We start from the raw sequence: 22915 nt of genomic DNA on the forward strand, positions 1-22915 counted from the left end.
TGCATCAAATTTATATGATCGTATTACAAAGCAACTTTCGTAAATAATGGCATGTTATTATAAAACAGTTAGTAAATGTTGTAATATATCATTAAGAATATTTATAATGCAAGCAATTAGGAACTGTTGATATTGCATTAAGAATATTTATTACCAAACAATTAATAACTAATGTCATATAACATTAAAAACGTTTATTTAATGTCTTTGAAAAATAATACGTAAAATAATAAGTAATAAGAAATTATTATAAATTTAAGAGTTATTTAATTTGATCATTTACGTTTTAGATTCTTATATATATATAAAATGCATCTTCTTGATCATGAGTGCTAATAATTTTTTTTATAATGTCATATTCTTCGATCTCATCCTCGTACAGGTGAATTTCTTGGATATTAATTGAAGACATTTTTAACCTACACTCTACGGTTAATACTAATGGTTCAATATATAGACCAGTACTGTCACTGATAAGTATATATATGTACATATACTTATTATCTATATAAGTCAGATTTATTATATATAATATTGAAATTATCATTAGCTAATTAACATAATAATTTTAAATATTAACTTTTAAATTTTCAATATGAAATAGGAGTATCGTGCGTTGGTGAATCGTATCTGCTACGCTTATGTGTATTTGCCAATGAGATAGACCAATAGACAATTAGAAAAGAGATTGAAGATTACATTATTTATTATTATCGTGTGTGAGTGTATATTTGAAAGAATTTTTCTACAACGCGCAAAATGGTGTCTCTTCCTTGATTGATGTATTTGTTCATGGAATAATAAGAAGTGGCAGAGATATTGAGAATGAAAATGAGATTTGGAGAGTACTTTGAGTGATATAGACATAACGTTACAACGAATAGGACAATAGCGATAAAGATTAATGAATACATAAATATCAGTGGGAATTAGAAAAGCTATAAGTCATATGTAAGGAAAAGATGAAACGTTGTTATATTTTAGATTAGATCAAGCATGTAATAGCGTTTAGAATTGAACAACAGATAATTACAAATAGAATAGGACAGTAAAGTGTTGTTGTTATCTTAATTATAATATAATTATATATAACGAAAGATTCCGGGGTTAATTAATCGTATGCGTTAATGTGTGCGAGATAAGCCGATGAATAATTTAATATTATAACAAATGTTATCATTCAATAAATGTTATGTTTCAAAACGATGTATTTTATACATAAATAATAAACATGCACGTAAAAATTTAACATATGAAAGAGTAATATATCAATGATGTTGCTTATCTTATCATCATTACGGTTGATGAGAAATTTCCGGGCGTTTTTTTATTTCTTACCTACGAATTATACGCATCTGGAGTAAAAAATCGAAGAACAATATTATAATTGCATCAACACACGAGCAGAAATAATAATCTGTTAATTAAAATTGAAAAACATCAAACATTGAAGCAGGCCTGTCGGCTATCTTGATGCCAATGATGGAATCACTATATTGACTGACAAGTGATTGGTTGTTTTTATCTAAGCGGCGTTCACGTGCTTCAAATAGATATTTTAAATCTATGCCAACAAACGATACTTCATAAGAAAAGAATTTTCATTTTAAATGAATGTTCATAATAAAAGAAAAAAAAGAAAAAGATGAAGTTATTAAAAATACTTTTATTATTATTATTTAATATATTTATTAATATATAAAAATAAATAATAATTAAAAATATTCATTAAAAAATCATAATTATTGTCGTAATGCTATATAAACTATTCGAATGAAAAATATTTCTAATTTTTAAAATAATGAACATAATAGATATATTAATGTTTCTAATATAAAACGCATTTTTTTGTTATTATTTGAATATATTTGTTATAGAAATTCAAATCATCCATTCTGTTATATATAATCATTCGTTTACGAAACGATTCATAATGGTACAAAAATCTTCCCTGAAAAAAAATAGGCTATGTATGATTATTATCAAAAATTGTAATATTCCAAAAAAATTAATATCTCCAATATTTATATTAACCATTGACTTTTTCTGATAAATGAATGAACCAACGGTGGCATAAATCCATTAAATTTACAAACAATAGAAGTTCCATATGCACCCATGTCATTCCATACTAGCCAATCTCCTATTTGAAATTCTGGCAATAATACGTCTTTGATGATACAATCACCGGAATCACAAGTTGGGCCCCATAAAGTAGAATAGTATTTCTTATCAGATACGGGCTGCAACAAGTTAACTTTCTACAATATATAATATATAATATATAAATATACATATACATAAATAATTTAATTATATTAAATCAATTATATACATTGAACAATGAATTTGGGCGACGTGATTTCAATTTATACAATTCTTCTATAAACCCACTATAAACTCCGCAGCTAACATAATACATCTGTTTCAAACTATTTCCCACAGATACAGTTTTCTTAGAATGAATGAAACTAGCCAAAGTAAATGCTGATGTTACGTAGTATCTACCGGGTTCGCTTATGATTTCTATAGTAGGATCTATGTCTTTGATTGCATCATTAATCATATGTGAAATCTAAACAAAATACGAAGATAACTATTAATATATTTCATATATATATACATTCAAAAGTATCATCGTAATAATCAAACCTCATCGATTTGAAATTCTCTTTCCCCAGGGAATCCACCACCAATATCAATTAATTTGATATCATTACACTGAATCGATTTAGCAAAAGTAATCAATTCCTTACATATGTCAATTCCACGTACGTACGCATTAAATTCGACACATGGACTACCAACGTGAAAACTAAATCCATATAAAATTAAACCTAAATCCTTTGTAAGTTGTATTAATTCTTTTGCTTCATCGCCTGGTTCACATCCAAATTTAATGCCAAGTTTGAGGCATCTAGCTACAGTAGAATTGCCGTCGCAACGAAAGCGAATAACTATTCTATTAAGAACAATATTTGTCTGAATTATCGACATCACATAAGATAGTTGACATAATACAGGAATACGGAGCAAAATTTACTTACTTTGCTTCGGGAAACAATTTTTTAATTTTATAAAGTTCGTATTTGCTATCCACTGTCATTTTTTCAACACCTACACTTTTGGCAAATTTTATATGGGACGGAAACTTCGTAGGATTTGCAAAGATTATTCTATCTGGTGATACATTCAACTGCATAACTTGTTGAACTTCTTGCTATTATAAATTATGATTTAGAACAAATAATATTATTTTACATAAAAATGAAATCATTTACCTTTGATGCGCAATCGAAATTGGCCTTCATAGCTGCAAGAATCTTAATCACCATTGGATGTGTATTACATTTTATAGCTGATAATAAAATTCTTCCATAGAATATTTTTGTAACGCTACACGATAAAAAATGTTTTAGAAATCTTACCATAGTATGGCACAACTCTTGGCATTTTTCTGATCCAATCTTGATGCTTTTTAATTATAACACCGAGATCGAATATATAAAATGCATCTTCTTGATCACGAGTGCTAATAATTTCTTTTATAATGTCATATTCTTCGATCTCATCCTCGTACAGGTGAATTTCTTGGATATTAATTGAAGACATTTTTAACCTACACTCTACAGTTAATGCTAGTGGTTCAATATATAGACCAGTACTGTCACTGATAAACGACATTACATCAAATTTATATGGCGATATTCCATATTTACTTATGAAAATTATCTAACAATTTGTAACTTTTTTGACGTAGCATTAAGAACATTTATTTAATAGCTTTTAAAAAGAAAACATAAAACGATGAGAAATAAGAAATTTTTATAAATTCTACAAATGTTAATTTTGGCCATTACACTTTAGTATCTTATCTACAGATATTTCTTATCTACATAAATAAATCAAACATTAAATATTAAACAGGAATTATTATTGACTAATTAACGCCAAGCTCTAGTTAATCGTACTTACGTTTTAAATAAGCCGATCGCCATTTGGCAAAGAGCTGAATGATATCATCGTTAATTAATAGTGAATGTGTGCATGTGCGTGCGTGATTATTTCAGTTAAATTGTTTCATAGCCGAGCAGATCGCGGATTTTACTTTGAAAAGTGCGTTTGTTTCAGGAAGAATGAGAAGATTGAAAATGAAACGGGATTGATTGAAATAGGAAAAGAAGTAACGAATAGTATAAGATCGATAGAGATTAGCGAATGCTAATATATGGATATATATTATTAATATAGTATAAATAACAATAATAGTAATAATATAAATTAATATAAAAAAAAATAGTATTGAAAGAAATATCCCAAAGATAATACGAACTCGTGCTTTTATCTTTATAAAAATAACATATAATACGAAAGTGTATATTTATTATTACTATTATATATATAATTATTAATATCTATAAAAATTGTTAATAAATAAGTTACTATTGCAATATCGATATTTATAATATATTCTAGATTCCATGCCTATATTAAAATATTAATTTCATCGTTAATACAAAGAAAAAACAAAATAATATCGATATTTCTAGGATAAAATTAAATAGCTGACAGAAATAAAACTTCTATTTACCATTCAAAACCATTCGAATTATAAAAACATTCTTATAATATCAAAAACGACATAATCGACAACATCAATGAAAATAAATTATAGCGCTATAGGAATTATAACAAAAAATTGTTTATTAATGATCAAATCAAACATACAAGTATTTTTGAAATCTCCTTACTATAATACGAAATTATTCTGATTATGTTTCAATACGATGTACTTTATACATAAATAACAAATATGCACGTAAAAATATAACATATAAAAGAGTAATAAATCAATGATGTTGCTTATCTTATCATCATTACGGTCGATGACAAATTTCCGGGCGTTTTTTTATTACTTACGTACGTATTATGCACAACTCGAATAAAAACTCGAAGAACAATATTATAATAGCATATACATACTTGCAAAAATAATGATTTGTTAATGAAAACTGTAGAATATCGATCGTTGATACAGCACAGGCAACTATCTTAATGCCAATATGACGACTGAAACATAATTATTCATAGTCTTAGCAGTGATCATGTGACATCAAATAGATATTTTATATACCGACAAACGACACTTCATAAGAAAAGAATTTTCATTTTAAATGAATGTTCATAATAAAAGAAAAAAAAATGAATGAAGTAAATAAAAATATTTTTATTATTATTATTTAATATATTTATTAATATATAAAGATAAATGATAATTAGAAATATTTACCAAAAAAGCACAATTATTTTCGTAATACTATATAAACTGTTCGAATGAACAATATTTACATGTAAATTTTAAAATAATGAATATAATACATATATTAATGATTCTAATATACAGCACATTTTTTTTGTTATTAATTGAATATATTTGTTATAGAAATTCAAATCATCCATTCTGTTATACATAATCATTCGTTTTCGAAACGATTCATAATGATACAAAAATCTTCCCTGAAAAAAAATAGGCAATGTAAGATTATTATCAAAAATTGTAATATTCCAAAAAATTAACATCTCCAATATTTATATTAACCATTGACTTTTTCTGATAAATGAATGAACCAACGGTGGCATAAATCCATTAAATTTACAAACAATAGAAGTTCCATATGCACCCATGTCATTCCATACTAGCCAATCTCCTATATGAAATTCTGGCAATAATACGTCTTTGATGATACAATCACCGGAATCACAAGTTGGGCCCCATAAAGTAGAATAGTATTTCTTATCAGATACGGGCTGCAACAAATTAACTTTCTACAATATATAATATATGATATATAAATATATATATATATATAAATAATTTAAATATATTAAATCAATTATATACATTGAACAATGAATTTGGGCGACGTGATTTCAATTTATACAATTCTTCTATAAACCCACTATAAACTCCGCAGCTAACATAATACATCTGTTTCAAACTATTTCCCACAGATACAGTTTTCTTAGAATGAATGAAACTAGCCAAAGTAAATGCTGATGTTACGTAGTATCTACCGGGTTCGCTTATGATCTCTATAGTAGGGTCTATGTCTTTGATTGCATCATTAGTCATATGTGAAATCTAAACAAAATACGAAGATAACTATTAATATATTTCATAAATATATACATTCAAAAATATCATCGTAATAATCAAACCTCATCGATTTGAAATTCTCTTTCCCCAGGGAATCCACCACCAATATCAATTAATTTGATATCATTACATTGAATCGATTTAGCAAAAGTAATCAATTCCTTACATATGTCAATCCCACGTACGTACGCATTAAATTCGACACATGGACTACCAACGTGAAAACTAAATCCATATAAAATTAAATCTAAATCCTTTGTAAGTTGTATTAATTCTTTTGCTTCATCGCCTGGTTCACATCCAAATTTAATGCCAAGTTTGAGGCATCTAGCTACAGTAGAATTGCCGTCGCAACGAAAGCGAATAACTATTCTATTAAGAACAATATTTCTGTGAATTATCGACATCACATAAGATAGTTGACATAATATAGGAATACGGAGTAAAATTTACTTACTTTGCTTCGGGAAACAATTTTTTAATTTTATAAAGTTCGCATTTGCTATCCACTGTCATTTTTTCAACACCTACGCTTTTGGCAAATTTTATATGAGACGGATACTTCGTTGGATTTGCAAAGATTATTCTATCTGGTGATACATTCAACTGCATAACTTGTTCAACTTCTTGCTATTATAAATTACGATTTAGAACAAATAATATTATTTCACATAAAAATGAAATCATTTACCTTTGATGCGCAATCGAAATTGGCGTTCATAGCTGCAAGAATCTTAATCACCATTGGATGGGTATTACATTTTATAGCTGACAATAAAATTCTTCTATAGAATATTTTTGTAACGTTATATGATAAAAAAATGTTTTAGAAATCTTACCATAGTATGGCACAACTCTTGGCATTTTTTTGATCCAATCTTGATGCTTTTTAATTATAACACCGAGATCGAATATATAAAATGCATCTTCTTGATCACAACTGCTAATAATTTTTTTTATAATGTCATATTCTTCGATCTCATCCTCGTACAGGTGAATTTCTTGGATATTAATTGAAGACATTTTTAACCTACACTCTACAGTTAATGTTAGTGGTTCAATATATAGACCAGTACTGTCACTGATAAACGACATTACATCAAATTTATATGGTGATATTCCATATTTACTTATGAAAATTATCTAACAATTTGTAACTTTTTTGACATTGCATTAAGAAAATTTATTTAACAGCTTTTAAAAATAAAATATAAAACGATAAGAAATAAGAAATTTTTATAAATTCAATAAATATTAATTTTGGCCATTACACTTTAGTATCTTATCTACAGATATTTCTTATCTACATAAATAAATCAAACATTAAATATTAAACAGGAATTATTATTGACTAATTAACGCCAAGCCCTAGTTAATCGTACTTACGTTTTAAATAAGCCGATCGCCATTTGGCAAAGGGCTGAATGATATCATCGTTAATTAATAATGAATTTACGCATGTGCGTGCGTGATTATTTCAGTTAAATTGTTTGATAGCCGAGCAGATCGCGGATTTTACTTTGAAAAGTGCGTTTGTTTCAGGAAGGATGAGAAGACTGAAAATGAAACGGGATTGATTGAAATAGGAAAAGAAGTAACGAATAGTATAAGATCGATAGAGATTAGCGAATGCTAATATATGGATATATATTATTAATATAGTATAAATAACAATAATAGTAATAATATAAATTAATATAAAAAAAAATAGTATTGAAAGAAATATCCCAAAGATAATACGAACTCGTGCTTTTATCTTTATAAAAATAACATATAATACGAAAGTGTATATTTATTATTACTATTATATATATAATTATTAATATCTATAAAAATTGTTAATAAATAAGTTACTATTGCAATATCGATATTTATAATATATTCTAGATTCCATGCCTTTATTAAAATATTAATTTCATTGTTAATACAAAGAAAAAACAAAATAATATCGATATTTCTAGGATAAAATTAAATAGCTGACAGAAATAAAACTTCTATTTACCATTCAAAACCATTCGAATTATAAAAACATTCTTATAATATCAAAAACGACATAATCGACAACATCAATGAAAATAAATTATAGCGTTATAGGAAATATAACAAAAAATTGTTTATTAATGATCAAATCAAACATACAAGTATTTTTGAAATCTCCTTATTATAATACGAAATTATTCTGATTATGTTTCAATACGATGTACTTTATACATAAATAACAAATATGCACGTAAAAATATAACATATAAAAGAGTAATAAATCAATGATGTTGCTTATCTTATCATCATTACGGTCGATGACAAATTTCCGGGCTTTTTTTTGTTACTTACGTACGTATTATTCACAACTCGAATAAAAACTCGAAGAACAATATTATAATAGCATAAATATACTTGCAAAAATAATAATTTATTAATGAAAACTATAAGACATCGATCGTGGATACAGCACAGGAAACTATCTTAATGCCAATATGACGAATGAAACATAATTATTCATCGTCTTAGCAGTGATCATGTGACTTCAAATAGATATTTTATATACCGACAAACGACACTTCATAAGAAAAGAATTTTCATTTCAAATGAATGTTCATAATAAAAGAAAAAAAATGAATGAAGTAAATAAAAATATTTTTATTATTATTATTTAATATATTTATTAATACATAAAGATAAATGATAATTAGAAATATTTACCAAAAAAGCACAATTATTTTCGTAATACTATATAAACTGTTCGAATGAAAAATATTTACATGTAAATTTTGAAGAAATGAATATAATAGATATATTAATGTTTCTAATACAAAGCGCATTTTTTTGTTATTATTTGAATATATTTGTTATAGAAATTCAAATCATCCATTCTGTTATATATAATCAATTGTTTATGTCACGATTCATAATGATACAAAAATCTTCCCTGAAAAAAAAGTAGACAATGTAAGATTATTATCAAAAATTGCAATATTCCAAAAAATTAACATCTCCAATATTTATATTAACCATTGACTTTTTCTGATAAATGAATGAACCAACGGTGGCATAAATCCATTAAATTTACAGACAATAGAAGTTCCATATGCACCCATGTCATTCCATACTAGCCAATCTCCTATTTGAAATTCTGGCAATAATACGTCTTTGATGATACAATCACCGGAATCACAAGTTGGGCCCCATAAAGTAGAATAGTATTTCTTATCAGATACGGGCTGCAACAAGTTAACTTTCTACAATATATAATATATAATATATAAATATACATATACATAAATAATTTAATTATATTAAATCAATTATATACATTGAACAATGAATTTGGGCGACGTGATTTCAATTTATACAATTCTTCTATAAACCCACTATAAACTCCGCAGCTAACATAATACATCTGTTTCAAACTATTTCCCACAGATACAGTTTTCTTAGAATGAATGAAACTAGCCAAAGTAAATGCTGATGTTACGTAGTATCTACCGGGTTCGCTTATGATTTCTATAGTAGGATCTATGTCTTTGATTGCATCATTAATCATATGTGAAATCTAAACAAAATACGAAGATAACTATTAATATATTTCATATATATATACATTCAAAAGTATCATCGTAATAATCAAACCTCATCGATTTGAAATTCTCTTTCCCCAGGGAATCCACCACCAATATCAATTAATTTGATATCATTACACTGAATCGATTTAGCAAAAGTAATCAATTCCTTACATATGTCAATTCCACGTACGTACGCATTAAATTCGACACATGGACTACCAACGTGAAAACTAAATCCATATAAAATTAAATCTAAATCCTTTGTAAGTTGTATTAATTCTTTTGCTCCATCGCCTGGTTCACATCCAAATTTAATGCCAAGTTTGAGGCATCTAGCTACAGTAGAATTGCCGTCGCAACGAAAGCGAATAACTATTCTATTAAGAACAATATTTGTCTGAATTATCGACATCACATAAGATAGTTGACATAATATAGGAATACGGAGTAAAATTTACTTACCTTGCTTCGGGAAACAATTTTTTAATTTTATAAAGTTCGCATTTGCTATCCACTGTCATTTTTTCAACACCTACACTTTTGGCAAATTTTATATGGGACGGAAACTTCGTAGGATTTGCAAAGATTATTCTATCTGGTGATACATTCAACTGCATAACTTGTTGAACTTCTTGCTATTATAAATTACGATTTAGAACAAATAATATTATCTTACATAAAAATGAAATCATTTACCTTTGATGCGCAATCGAAATTGGCGTTCATAGCTGCAAGAATCTTAATCACCATTGGATGGGTATTACATTTTATAGCTGACAATAAAATTCTTCTATGGAATATTTTTGTAACGTTATATAATAAAAAAATGTTTTAGAAATCTTACCATAGAATGGCACAACTCTTGGCATTTTTTTGATCCAATCTTGATGCTTTTTAATTATAACACCGAGATCGAATATATAAAATGCATCTTCTTGATCACAACTGCTAATGATTTTTTTTATAATGACATATTCTTCGATCTCATCTTCGTACAGGTGAATTTCTTTGACATTAATAGAAGACATTTTTGACCTACGCTCTATAATATATATTGTTGCTATATATAAACTATATTATCATTGATAATTATTGTAACTCCGTATATATATGTTAACATTTTTTATCTGAATAAGATAATTTTGAGCTATTTCCATAAATTATGAGCTATTATCATATATTTTAGTATTAGTACGATGAAACAACTAGAATGTTTGTTTAATGTCCTTCAGATATAGTACGGTACAAATTATCAATGATTATTAAGTTTTCAAACTAATTACTTCTAAATAAAAATCGTCACCCTTGTAAACAAGAAATATATGCAATATATTGAGAAAAAAATTCAACATATATATTAATAATAACATATAAATTAATAACTATATGATTCAAATGTACTAAAATCATATAAATGATAAAAAACAAAATAAGGCTGAAAAAAATATCCCGTAGATAATATGGAAACGAAATCGTATTTTCATCTTTATAAAATTAATATACATTCATTAATTATTATACCGATAAATAAATAACTATTGCAATATCGATATTTAAAATATATTCTAAATGTCATACATACGTTAAAATATTTATTTGTTGTTTATAATATGGAAAAACGAAAAAAAGAAAAATAATATCGATAACTTCTACGATAAAATTAAATAGCTGATATAAATAAAATTATTACTTACGATTCAAAATCATTCAAACTGTGAAAAGTATCTTATATTATCATAAAGCACGTCATAATCAACAACAACAATTGTTTATCATCGATCAAATTAAACAAACAAGCTTTTTTTTTAAGATCTCATTATTATAATATTAAATTATTCTAGTTATGTTTTAATATGATATAAATTATGCAAATACAGCAGATGTGTATGTCAAAATATAATATATAAGAGAGTAATAATTCAAAAATATTTATTATCTTATCATCATTACAGTAATTTATAAATTATTGTATAAATATAAATCGAATAAAAATCGAATAACAAATACTATATTATTATAAACATATTTCTTTTTTTTTTTTTCTTTGATTGAATGTTGACAGTGATTATAACATATATAAAATAAAAATTTAATTATCATGATTATATATTTATAATTTAATAATTATATAAATGATTCAATTTCTGATGATAAAAGTTTTTTTTTATTAATATTACGAAATAATGTTTATATGAACAATTTTTATTTTCTACTTTATCGTAAATAAACAAGTACTTTTATCTTATCCAGAACAATTATTGTTTCATTTCATAGTACGTCATGTTATGACTTGACATTCCTCGACTTAGATAAAATTTCATGTAGTAATATTCAATGTCGTGTGATAATTTGTGCTATTTATTAATGTTCCTATTAAAATTACATATAGTGTCGACGGTGCACACTGATAATATTTTATTCAATGTTTTCAAAACTTACATATTACAATAAATGTAAAACTGATAAATATATTTCAAACATTTAAAAAAAAGCCATAATACGAAAAGTATATTATGGAATAAAACAAATAATTCTTTTCAAATACGTCGTAAGTAAGTAAATACGTGATACGTTGTATTAAGTGGACCGGAAAGTAATGTCGTTTCTGTGCATGTCGATATTTGATTGTCATTTGTCAGCTCATTATGTACTTCGAAATCGTATCAAAGACATTTTAAGATTATTGTGACTTATTCACTTCTAATAAATAATTAAATATTAGACTTTTTTTTTGCAATTTGGGCTAAAATGGCCAGCCAAATACCAGAAGAGCATATCCAGCATTGTATGCTTTTCGAGTTTCGCAAGGGTAGTAACGCAACTGTTGCGACCAAAATCATTTGCGATGTTTATCCAAGTGCATTAGACGTTCCTAAATACCAAAGATGATTCTCTAAGTTCAGATCCGGTAATTTTAATCACTATGATTCCTATCGATCAAAAAGACCAACGACATTAGTCAACGACACGCTAAGGGCAGAAGTGGAAGCAAATCCATGTCAGACAATCGAGGAACTCTCAAACATCCTTTGATCCCCCATAATCTGTCCGAAGAGAACAAAACCATCCGATCCATCACATGCAACGTATTGCTTCAACGGCACCATACAGAACCGTTTTGTGATCGCTTGATCACTGGAGACGAAAAATGGATCCTATATGATAATACAAAACGTAAAAGACAATGGTTCTCTCCAAATGAATCATCACGAAGTACTGCAAAGCCAGATTTACATCCCAAAAAGGCACTTGTGTATGTTTGGTAGAGTATACGAGGAATTGTTCATTTTGAAGTGCTGAAACCTGGACCAGCTGTTAATGCAAATCTTTATTGTGAACAATTGGATCGAGTGAAGGAATCTCTTTAATCGAAAAATATCCGACGATTGTCAACAGAAAAGGCATTATTCTGCAACACGACAATGCAAGACCGCACTGTGCAAGACGAACCATGGAAAAAATTAATGAATTGGGGTGGGAGGTACTGCTTCAACCACCATACACGCCCGATATCGCACCCTCGGATTTCCATTTATTCCAATCGCTACAACATTTTCTTAGTGGCAAAAAATTTGAAAATTTGGATGATGTTCAAAATGCCATCTCGAGATATTTTACTCAAAAACCAATTGGTTTTTATTTATTATATTTTTTTTACAATTATATTTTTATCGGTACGGCATTGAAAATTTGCACACTAGTAGGCAAAAGGTTTTTGATAAAGAAGGTGATTACATTATTGATTAAAAATAAAAACTTGTTAAAAATTTATTCGTTTGAATTTAATTTAAGAGAGCGACATTACTTTCCGGTCCACCTAATATTTCAACAATGGCATTCAGTGACACAATATTGAACATTTTTCAATTGAGAAATTGCTATTATGTAAACAAATGAAAAGTGAAAGAATAAAAAAAATCTAATTAAATATTACGTTATCGTAACTCATATCGATCGATTCAATTCTAAGCGGAGGACACTTGACGTTGAATTAATTTTACTAAGATATTTTTAAAATATTTGAATATAGAAAAGCGCATAAGAAAAAAAGCTATCCTTATAAATATAAGAACTATAGAATAATATCTTAATATTAAACAAATTTTTGTAAAAATTGACTAACATTGTCGATAAGTCGATACAATTGTCGATAAATGAGTACATTTGTCGGTAAGTCGATAATTTATCATAAATATCAAAATTATAATAAGATTTTCATAATTAAATAATAAAGATAATGAATATTGTTCATAATAATACAAATATTAAAAAAAAAAAAAATACGTATATATGTTTCAACGTAATGAAAAACGAAGGAATTTTCATTTTTTTACTTTTTTCCAAATGAAATGAAAATCAACATAAGAAATTTTCTAAAATAAACAAATTTTCGTCATACTGTTTATTATTTTATATAAACAATGGATCGTAATGTCGATAATGATTTTCTTAAATTTTCTACTTTAATAATACACCATATAATTCATACACGATTATCGACAAAAATATAACCTATAAATTAATGTCGATAATGATTTTCTTAAACTTATTTCTTTATTAATAGACCGTACAATTTATATACGATTATCGACAAAAATATAACCTATAAATTAATGTCGATAATGATATTATTAAATTTTTTTCTTTATTAATAGACCGTACAATTTATACATGATTATCGACAAAAATATAACCTATAAATTAATGTCGATAATGATATTATTAAATTTTCTTCTTTATTAATACACCGTATAATTTGTAAACAATTATCGACAAAAATATAACCTAATAATATTAAGTTCCAGTAACGGCCAACTAGGTTACTAGTTAACAAATGAAAATTCTCGATCGATAATCTTTTTCTCTCTAGATAAAATGTTTCCTACAATATCGACAGTGATAAATTCGCAATAACATCTGCCCATATACATATCTTCTTTATCATCTGATAAAGAATTTCACATACATAACATATATATATATATATATATATATTATATCTCTACATACACACACGCACACATATATGGTCATGCATATAGTTATGCATATCCATATCCACTAACCCAATAATAAAACCATATGTTACCTTATATACTGGTATTATTAATCAATTTATCTATTTGAAGATAAATATATCAATGTTTTCTCCCAACAATTTCTTGAATGGTCCAGTTCAAGACTTAGTATCCTTTACTAAGTATCCTTTCAATAACCATCCCGTTCGTATCTCATGTTTAAAAAAAATAGAAAAGAAAATTAAGAGGAAATAAATTTTGTAAGTTTTACATACATTCAAATATATATATATATATATATAGACCTAACTAATTACGTTATTGTTTGTGGTGTATCAAGAATAGAAAAAGTAGAAGAAGAAGAAGTGGAAGAAGAAGAGGAAGAGGAAAAGAAATAGCTATATGACTATATATACATATATATAATGAAAAAGTTGGTAAATATGATTAGGATAAAAGAAAAAAATAAGATATATATACACATCATAAGAGAACGTAAGAATACAAATATACGTACGTCGACATGTATGTATATATATATATATATATATATACACTTTATTAATCCAAATATATACTCAAAATCTCAACAGAGGACATTTAGGAGGATACATTTTGAACTGTTATTCGTGCGAGTTATCTCTCTCTCTCTCTCTCTCTCTCTGTCTGTCTCACTCTCACTCTAACTCTACTCGCTCACTTCCTATCTCACTCTGTAGTAAGAAAGTAATACGAATTATAACTGGATCAATTTGGAATGTGCTGATAATAATGGGTGATCTAATTAATTTAATTATTATCGAATTTCTTTGTTTCATTTTTTATACTTTTCTTTCTTTGATTTTCTTATTAATCTATATGTAACATTAGATATAAGAAATTTAATATAAAAAGGATAAAAAGAAATTTTCGTCTTATCGTTTGTCATTTCGCGTGTGAGTGAAAATATATGTTACGGATGATAAGGTAATTAATTGTTTCGAATTTTGTGTGACGATATTTACTTTATTAATTTTCTTTTCTTTTTATCCTCTTCTCTTTTCTTTTTTTTTATTATTATTATTATTATTATTATTATTAATAATTATTATTATTCTTTCTATCGTCCGGAACCTTTTGTCATTTACGATGTCTTTTTGCATCGTTATATACGAAAATTTAATAATATAATAAATCTGTATTATTTTATATTTTAATTGTCGATAAAACAGTTTTAAAGTTCTGATTCTATTGATACATTTTCGTTGGATATTTATTTGAAAGATGATAATTTGAAAGTGTCTGATCGTTTATCACTTTGAATTACGCAAATTTTCTTAATACGTTAACGACACTTCGTATGATATATGTGTTTGTGTGTATACATGTATATGTGTACATATATATACATATATATATATATATAAATATACATATATATTAGTGATAAAAGATAAGAAAGATAAAAATATCTATACTACTTAAGATATACTACTTATGATTTTTAATGACGTATAAATACTTTTTTCTTTTTAAAGAAATATATATATATATATGTATATACATAACATCATGATTGGTAAAATTAATGATAACGTTAGAAATATCTCAAACGCTAGAATGTTATATATCAATAGTTAATATCGCCATTTGCAATTTCTATAGATATTGTTTCGTTTCTCTTTTGTTTTTTGTTTTTTCTTTATTTCTCTCTCTCTCTCTCTCTCTCTCGCTCTCGCTCTCTCTCTTCTTACACTGTTTTATCGACATGTCGTGTATAAATTATATTACAGATAACATTATTAGATATTGTAGCGGTAGAAAGCTTTATGTTAATATGGCTGCATCCGCATCCATTTTATTAGTAATTATTGCATTATCAATTGGATTACAAGCGAATAAATTTAAAGGTAGCGATGTATTAGATTTCGTACCACTTATCGACGGGTAAATAACATTTGTCTTTGTTAAATTTTATAAACTCGGTCGATAATGTACGATCAAACTTATTGATATTATTTTTACAGACATAACGATTTACCATATAATATGTATGTAAAGTTAAATAATTTGAAGGAATTTCCATTTGAAAAATCAATCATTAATGATCCAATTTGGGGAAAAGAAGTATGTCCAACATGTTACACGGATTTGCCACGTTTAAAAGCTGGAAAAGTTGGAGGACAGGTAAGTTATAAAATCGAATATAAATTTGTTTGATTCTTTCTTTTTTTATTATTTTTATGATTGTTATTGTTGTTACTGTTGACTAATCGTTAATCGATAAATTAAATTAATTTATATATTTATTTATTTTTTTTTTTTTTTTTTTTTTTTTTTTTCATTGCAGTTTTGGGTTGCGTATGTGTCCTGTAAGTCACAATACAAAGATGCAGTACAATTGACATTACGTCAGATAGATATGATCAAAAGATTTATAAATCTTTATCCGGAACATTTGGAATTGGTTAAACATGCAAAAAATATTGAACTTGTTTGGAAAAAAGGTAAAATAGCATCGATGATTGGTGTCGAGGGTGGACACTCATTGGATTCCAATTTGGCTATATTAAGGACTTATTACGAATTAGGTGTTCGCTATGTTACATTGACGCATATTTGTAATACACCTTGGTAAGTCTCACTGCATTACCGACTAATGATAATATATAATCTATAAATATATCGTATTAAGTAAAATTATCTCTCTCTACATTACCGACAGTTGGTACATTAAAATTCACAATAATACATTTTTATATTTTATCTTTTAAAATATTATTTTACTAGAATATTCTAACATCATTCATAATTATAAATTTATTATAGTAATTGCAATTGTTTGCAATTATTATAATAAATTGCAAAATTCATGCATAGTTCAAAAAAATAGTTTGCAAAAGTCATGCATGTACTTCTTTATCGTATGATGATAAATTCTTTACAAACAAGTTGTTATTCCTTTTTTTAATCGAGACAATTATTATTATAATATCAATTATTATTAATGAGATTACATTACATATCATCTTCTGATTCTTTTTTTTTTTTTGTTTCTTTTTGTTTTTCTTTAAAGGGCTGATGCAGTTATCTTCAACGATGGATACGTACATAATCTTACAGAATTTGGAGAAGTATGATTATTTTTATATTTTTTTTTTTTTTATTTTTTTCCAAATAACAAATTTGACTCGAGATAATGTTAAATTGTTTTTCTAGAGCATTGTTTACGAAATGAATCGTCTTGGGATGTTAATCGATCTCTCACACGTTTCCCATAATGTCATGAGACAAGTTCTTACTATATCACGTGCACCCGTTATATTTTCTCACTCCTCCGCATTTTCTATATGTAATAATTATCGAAACGTTCCTGATGACGTACTGCATTTAGTAGTAAGTAATATCATCAAAATTAATCAAAAATAATGTACTTTTTATAATTTATACTTTATCAACAGAAAAAAAATGAGGGGATCGTTATGGTTAATTTTTATTCGGGATTTGTTAATTGCGACAAATCTAGAAACGCAACGATACAGGATGTTGTAGGTATGATTTATGATTTATTAAATGATTAAAAAAACAAAAAACAAAAAAAACATTTAATTATCGTCTATTATCGTTGCCATTGATTAATTAAATCTACTGATTAATAAAATCTGGTTCGTATATATATATATATATATATTTTTTTTTTTTTTTTAGATCATATTAATTACATTAGAAAAATTGTCGGAGTAGATCATATCGGTATCGGAGCTGATTATGATGGTGTCGATAAGTAAGAATAAATTAATAATAATAATAATAATAATAATAATAATAATAATAATAATAATAATAATAATAATAATAATAATAATAGTAATGATTATTTATGAATAATTCTAAACAAATACTTTACAGATTTCCGGAAGGATTAGAAGATGTGTCAAAGTATCCATCATTGTTTGAAAGTTTATATGAAAACCGTAAAGGAGAACAAGAATGGAGTAAAGAGGATTTAGGAAAATTAGCTGGAAGAAATTTTATCGTAGTTATGACCAAAGCAGAAATAGTACGATGATTAATTTTAATATCAATTTTATTAGGATTAAAAGAACGATATATAAAATAATATATGAATTTATTTTCTTTAACAAAAAGGTTCGCAATGCGATGTCATCCCATCCGCCTATCGAAGATATTATTAATGTAGGATATATATATCAAGCGCAAAAAAATGACGGATTGAAGCCGGGATTATGTCAAACTGCAAAAGAGTAAATATTTTCTGAAATCCATTAGAAGAATCATATTTTATTTGTTGAAAAATAGATTATTTTTATCTCGATTTCATTTTTATTTATTTATTTTTTATAGATGGAATCAAATATTATATTCAAATACCATAAGTGAAACTGAGCTGACCGATTCAAATCAATAATATTATTAGAAATAATATAATTTGTATTTTTAGATTTAAAACAAACACACATAATGTTTGTATTTTACATATGATACATTATTATATAATATTTTAAACATCACATTTCTTTTATTATAATAAAAAAATAATTTATACAAATGACTCTTACCGTTAAGTCTGATAATGGCACAAAGCTCTTCCCTAAAAAAGAAAATATTTATAATGTAAGATTGATATAAATAAATTTTTTCAAAAATTAACATATAAAATATTAATATTAACCATTGACTTTTTCTGATAAATGGATACACTTCCGGTGGCATAAACCCATTAAATTTACAAGCTACAGTATTTGTGTATGCACCCATGTCCTTCCATATAAACCAATCTCCTATTTGAAATTCTGGCAATAATACGTCTTTGATGATACAATCCAAGGAATCAAGAGTTGGCCCCCATATAGAGGAAGAATATTTTTTTTTATCGGATATAGACTACAACAAATTCACTTTCTATAATACATATATATATATATATATATATATATATATATATATATATATATATATTAAAATTAAAGAAAATAATTCTGAATATAATATATACATTGGACAATGGAATTGGTTGACGTGAATTCATGTTCAATAATTCATCTATAAACCCACTATAAACTCCGCAGCTAACATAATACATCTGTTTCAAACTATTTCCCACAGATACAGTTTTCTTAGAATGCACGACACTAGCTAAAGTAAATGCTGATGTTACGTAGTATCTACCGGGTTCGCTTATGATTTCTATAGTAGGATCTATGTCTTTGATTGCATCATTAATTATATGTGAAATCTAAACAAAATACGAAGATAACTATTAATATATTTCATATATATATATATATATATATATATATATATATTCAAAAGTATCATCTTAATAATTAAACCTCATCGATTTGAAATTCACTTTCCCCAGGGAATCCTCCACCAATGTCAATTAATTTGATATCATTACATTGAATCGATTTAGCAAAAGTAATCAATTCCTTACATATTTCAATTCCACGTACGTACGCATTGAAATCGACACATGGACTACCAACGTGAAAACTAAATCCATATAAAATTAAATCTAAATCCTTTGTAAGTTGTATTAATTCTTTTGCTTCATCGCCTGGTTCACATCCAAATTTAATGCCAAGTTTGAGGCATCTAGCGACAGTAGAATTGCCGTCGCAACGAAAGCGAATAACTATTCTATTAAGAACAATATTTGTTTGAATTATCGACATCACGTAAGATAATTGACATAATACAGGAATACGAAGTAAAATTTACTTACTTTGCTTCGGGAAATAATTTTTTAATTTTATAAAGTTCACATTTGCCATCCACTGTCATTTTTTCAACACCTACACTTTTGGCAAATTTTATATGGGACGGAAACTTCGTAGGATTTGCAAAGATTATTCTATCTGATGATACACCAACTTCCATAACTTGTTGAATTTCTTGCTATTATAAATTACGATTTAAAACATATAATATTATTTTACATAAAAATGAAATAATTTACCTTTGATGCGCAATCAAAATTGCCGTTCATAGCTGCCAAAACTTTAATTACCATTGGATGAGGATTACATTTAACAGCTAACGATAAAATTTTTTTATAAAATATTCTTATAATATTAAATAATAAAAAAGAAAAAAATATCTTACCATAATAGGGTACAACTCTTGGCATTTTTTTGATCCAATCATGATTCTTTTTAATTATAACACCGAGATCTAATATATAAAATGCATCTTCTTGATCACGACTTTTAATGATATTTTTAAAAATATCAAACTCTTCGAACTGGTCCTCATAAATCTGAATTTGATTGACATCAATTAAAGACATGTTACATTATATTTTATCGTCTATGTTGTTGTTTCAATGAGCCGTTCATTTATACTATTATGAATACCAATAACTTCCTGTATTATATACTATATATGATATTTACTCAATGATAACATGAACATCTGGTTGTCTAACGTAATGTATGTTTTAATATATGTTTAATATTCTGCATAGAATGGACGTTAAGTAAACATAAATTAAATAAAAAATATTGATGATGTTAAAAACAAATTAATTATATTATTATTTTAATAAACGATTACAATTTAATAAACGATCATATTTTATAATTTTAATTGACAATTATATTTCCTGATGACGAGTCGTAACCAATATATTTTTTTTTTATTAAACATAATTAAAAAAAAATATTTCACCTTTCCCTCGTATAGGTAAATATCACTCACTTTAACAGAAGACATCTTTGACATATACTATACACTATACTCATAACTATTATCACAATAAGTCGTTTATTTATAAACTAACATTGCAACTGATAAACGTTTTTTTTTCCTACATATATATATATATATATATATATATATATATGATAAAATTTTATTTCTTTTTAAGAAAATTATGAGTTATTACAAACGAATTAGTTATTTATTAGGTCTGCCATAATGGTAAAAAAATTTGTTCAATGTCCTTCGAAATAATATCTAACTAATGAATAATAATTATTCAGCTTACTAATATATTATTTCTAAACATATACTGTTAAGTCTGTTTGTTAACTTTTGTTAAAAACATATGTAACTTCAGGGACAGGTATGGACAAAATATGAACTACGAATACAAGTAGAAAACGACGTCACTTATTATCCCACCAATCATATATATATATATGTATATATAAACTTGTATATATATGTATATATATGAATATATATAAACTTATGTTGATTATTTTCCTCTCACGCGTACATAAAAATTGTATTTCACGTGAATCAAAGTAATTTAATGGATGAATAGACTTTGAATTTACACTTTTCAATCTCTCATAATTATATTTCTTTCTTTTATGTACATTTCGCGCAATAATTTTTATTAGATAGAACGTCGATACGTATTTCTTTTAACCGATAAATGAATAGAAAAGAATAAATATTATTGACAAATATAAAAATTATTATACGAATCTTTAATATTTTTTTTTTCTTTTCTTTTTTTTTTTTTTTTTTTTTTTTTTTTTAAATAATCAACGAATATTTATATATTATATTATTTCAATATAAAATTAAAATATGAGTACATTTCCATATTATGTATTTAATAAAATTCAGAGCTTTTTCTTTTTTATTTTTTTTTTACATGGTTATTAAAAAAAAAAAAGAAAAAAATAAAAAATAAACAATTGGTTATCCCTATAAAACTGATCCACTCTATACGACTTCGTTTATTACTATTTATTACTAGGGTGTCCCATAAGTTTTTTTCCCTTTTTGTTTTTTTTTTATTTCTTTTTTACGTGGTTATTAAAAAAAAAAATAAAAGATAAAAATAAACAATCGGTTATCCCTATAAAACTGATCCACTCTATACGACTTCGTCTATTACTATTTATTACCAGGGTGTCCCATAAGTTCTTTTCCCATCTTTTTTTTTTTTCTGAAGCGAAATCAATAGACGATATTTGTTGTTTAAGATTGATTTACTGTGTTATATGTGAATCATTCTGCTCTATTATCTTCTTCAATCTCTCAGGAAGTCTCATTATATCTTCGTGCGAGCATCGAGAAAATCCATTTCTTTGGATTTTGAAAAGGCTCAAAAAAATATCTGAACATCAGCTTTTTATGTAAACAATCAATCGCCATTTCACGGATATAAAACGTACACCATTCAAGTGTATACATGAAAATCAATAATGGCTCATCTC

General features: G+C 26.0%; 5 protein-coding genes across 12 annotated transcripts; 1 reads left to right on the top strand and 4 right to left on the bottom strand.

Annotated features, from left to right (window-relative positions):
* Nucleotides 1-1841: 1841 nt before the first annotated feature.
* On the bottom strand, nt 1842-3998 carry LOC124432487 (ornithine decarboxylase 1-like). The gene is made up of 8 exons (XM_046981469.1): nt 3976-3998; nt 3429-3670; nt 3282-3358; nt 3048-3220; nt 2653-2962; nt 2336-2575; nt 2035-2243; nt 1842-1951 (listed from the first exon to the last, which is right to left on the bottom strand). The coding sequence occupies exons 1-8, from the start codon at nt 3996-3998 to the stop codon at nt 1909-1911; spliced, it is 1317 nt and encodes a 438-aa protein (XP_046837425.1). The 3' UTR covers nt 1842-1908.
* Nucleotides 3999-5423: 1425 nt separating this feature from the next.
* On the bottom strand, nt 5424-7180 carry LOC124432407 (ornithine decarboxylase-like). The gene is made up of 7 exons (XM_046981349.1): nt 6997-7180; nt 6849-6925; nt 6615-6787; nt 6220-6529; nt 5903-6142; nt 5600-5808; nt 5424-5517 (listed from the first exon to the last, which is right to left on the bottom strand). Exons 1-7 carry the CDS (start codon nt 7178-7180, stop codon nt 5475-5477), a joined length of 1236 nt encoding a protein of 411 aa, XP_046837305.1. The 3' UTR covers nt 5424-5474.
* Nucleotides 7181-9156: 1976 nt separating this feature from the next.
* Nucleotides 9157-10745, bottom strand: LOC124432488 (ornithine decarboxylase 1-like). The gene is made up of 6 exons (XM_046981470.1): nt 10562-10745; nt 10414-10490; nt 10180-10352; nt 9785-10094; nt 9468-9707; nt 9157-9375 (listed from the first exon to the last, which is right to left on the bottom strand). The coding sequence occupies exons 1-6, from the start codon at nt 10743-10745 to the stop codon at nt 9157-9159; spliced, it is 1203 nt and encodes a 400-aa protein (XP_046837426.1).
* Nucleotides 10746-15118: 4373 nt separating this feature from the next.
* LOC124432500 (dipeptidase 1-like) lies at nt 15119-19248 on the top strand. Of its 5 annotated transcripts, none has more exons than XM_046981488.1 (11): nt 15119-15172; nt 16508-16661; nt 16742-16901; nt 17065-17348; nt 17791-17848; nt 17934-18110; nt 18176-18266; nt 18423-18498; nt 18624-18774; nt 18864-18979; nt 19080-19247. In XM_046981488.1, the coding sequence occupies exons 2-11, from the start codon at nt 16552-16554 to the stop codon at nt 19141-19143; spliced, it is 1287 nt and encodes a 428-aa protein (XP_046837444.1). In that variant the 5' UTR covers nt 15119-15172; nt 16508-16551; the 3' UTR covers nt 19144-19247. The 5 variants fall into 5 exon arrangements, with proteins under 5 accessions (XP_046837444.1, XP_046837442.1, XP_046837446.1 ...); XM_046981486.1 differs by having other exon boundaries at nt 15149-15200; nt 19080-19248; XM_046981490.1 differs by having other exon boundaries at nt 15150-15168.
* Nucleotides 18784-21540, bottom strand: LOC124432501 (ornithine decarboxylase 1-like). Of its 4 annotated transcripts, none has more exons than XM_046981494.1 (9): nt 21408-21540; nt 20844-20997; nt 20698-20774; nt 20464-20636; nt 20192-20378; nt 19732-19971; nt 19408-19619; nt 19295-19326; nt 18784-18969 (listed from the first exon to the last, which is right to left on the bottom strand). In XM_046981494.1, exons 1-9 carry the CDS (start codon nt 21459-21461, stop codon nt 18965-18967), a joined length of 1134 nt encoding a protein of 377 aa, XP_046837450.1. In that variant the 5' UTR covers nt 21462-21540; the 3' UTR covers nt 18784-18964. The 4 variants fall into 4 exon arrangements, with proteins under 4 accessions (XP_046837450.1, XP_046837447.1, XP_046837449.1 ...); XM_046981491.1 differs by having other exon boundaries at nt 20069-20378; XM_046981493.1 differs by having other exon boundaries at nt 20069-20378; nt 21438-21467.
* Between the last annotated feature and the right edge of the window lie 1375 nt (nt 21541-22915).

This window comes from Vespa crabro, chromosome 25, assembly GCF_910589235.1.
Source record: "Vespa crabro chromosome 25, iyVesCrab1.2, whole genome shotgun sequence".
Classification (NCBI taxonomy): domain Eukaryota; kingdom Metazoa; phylum Arthropoda; class Insecta; order Hymenoptera; family Vespidae; genus Vespa; species Vespa crabro.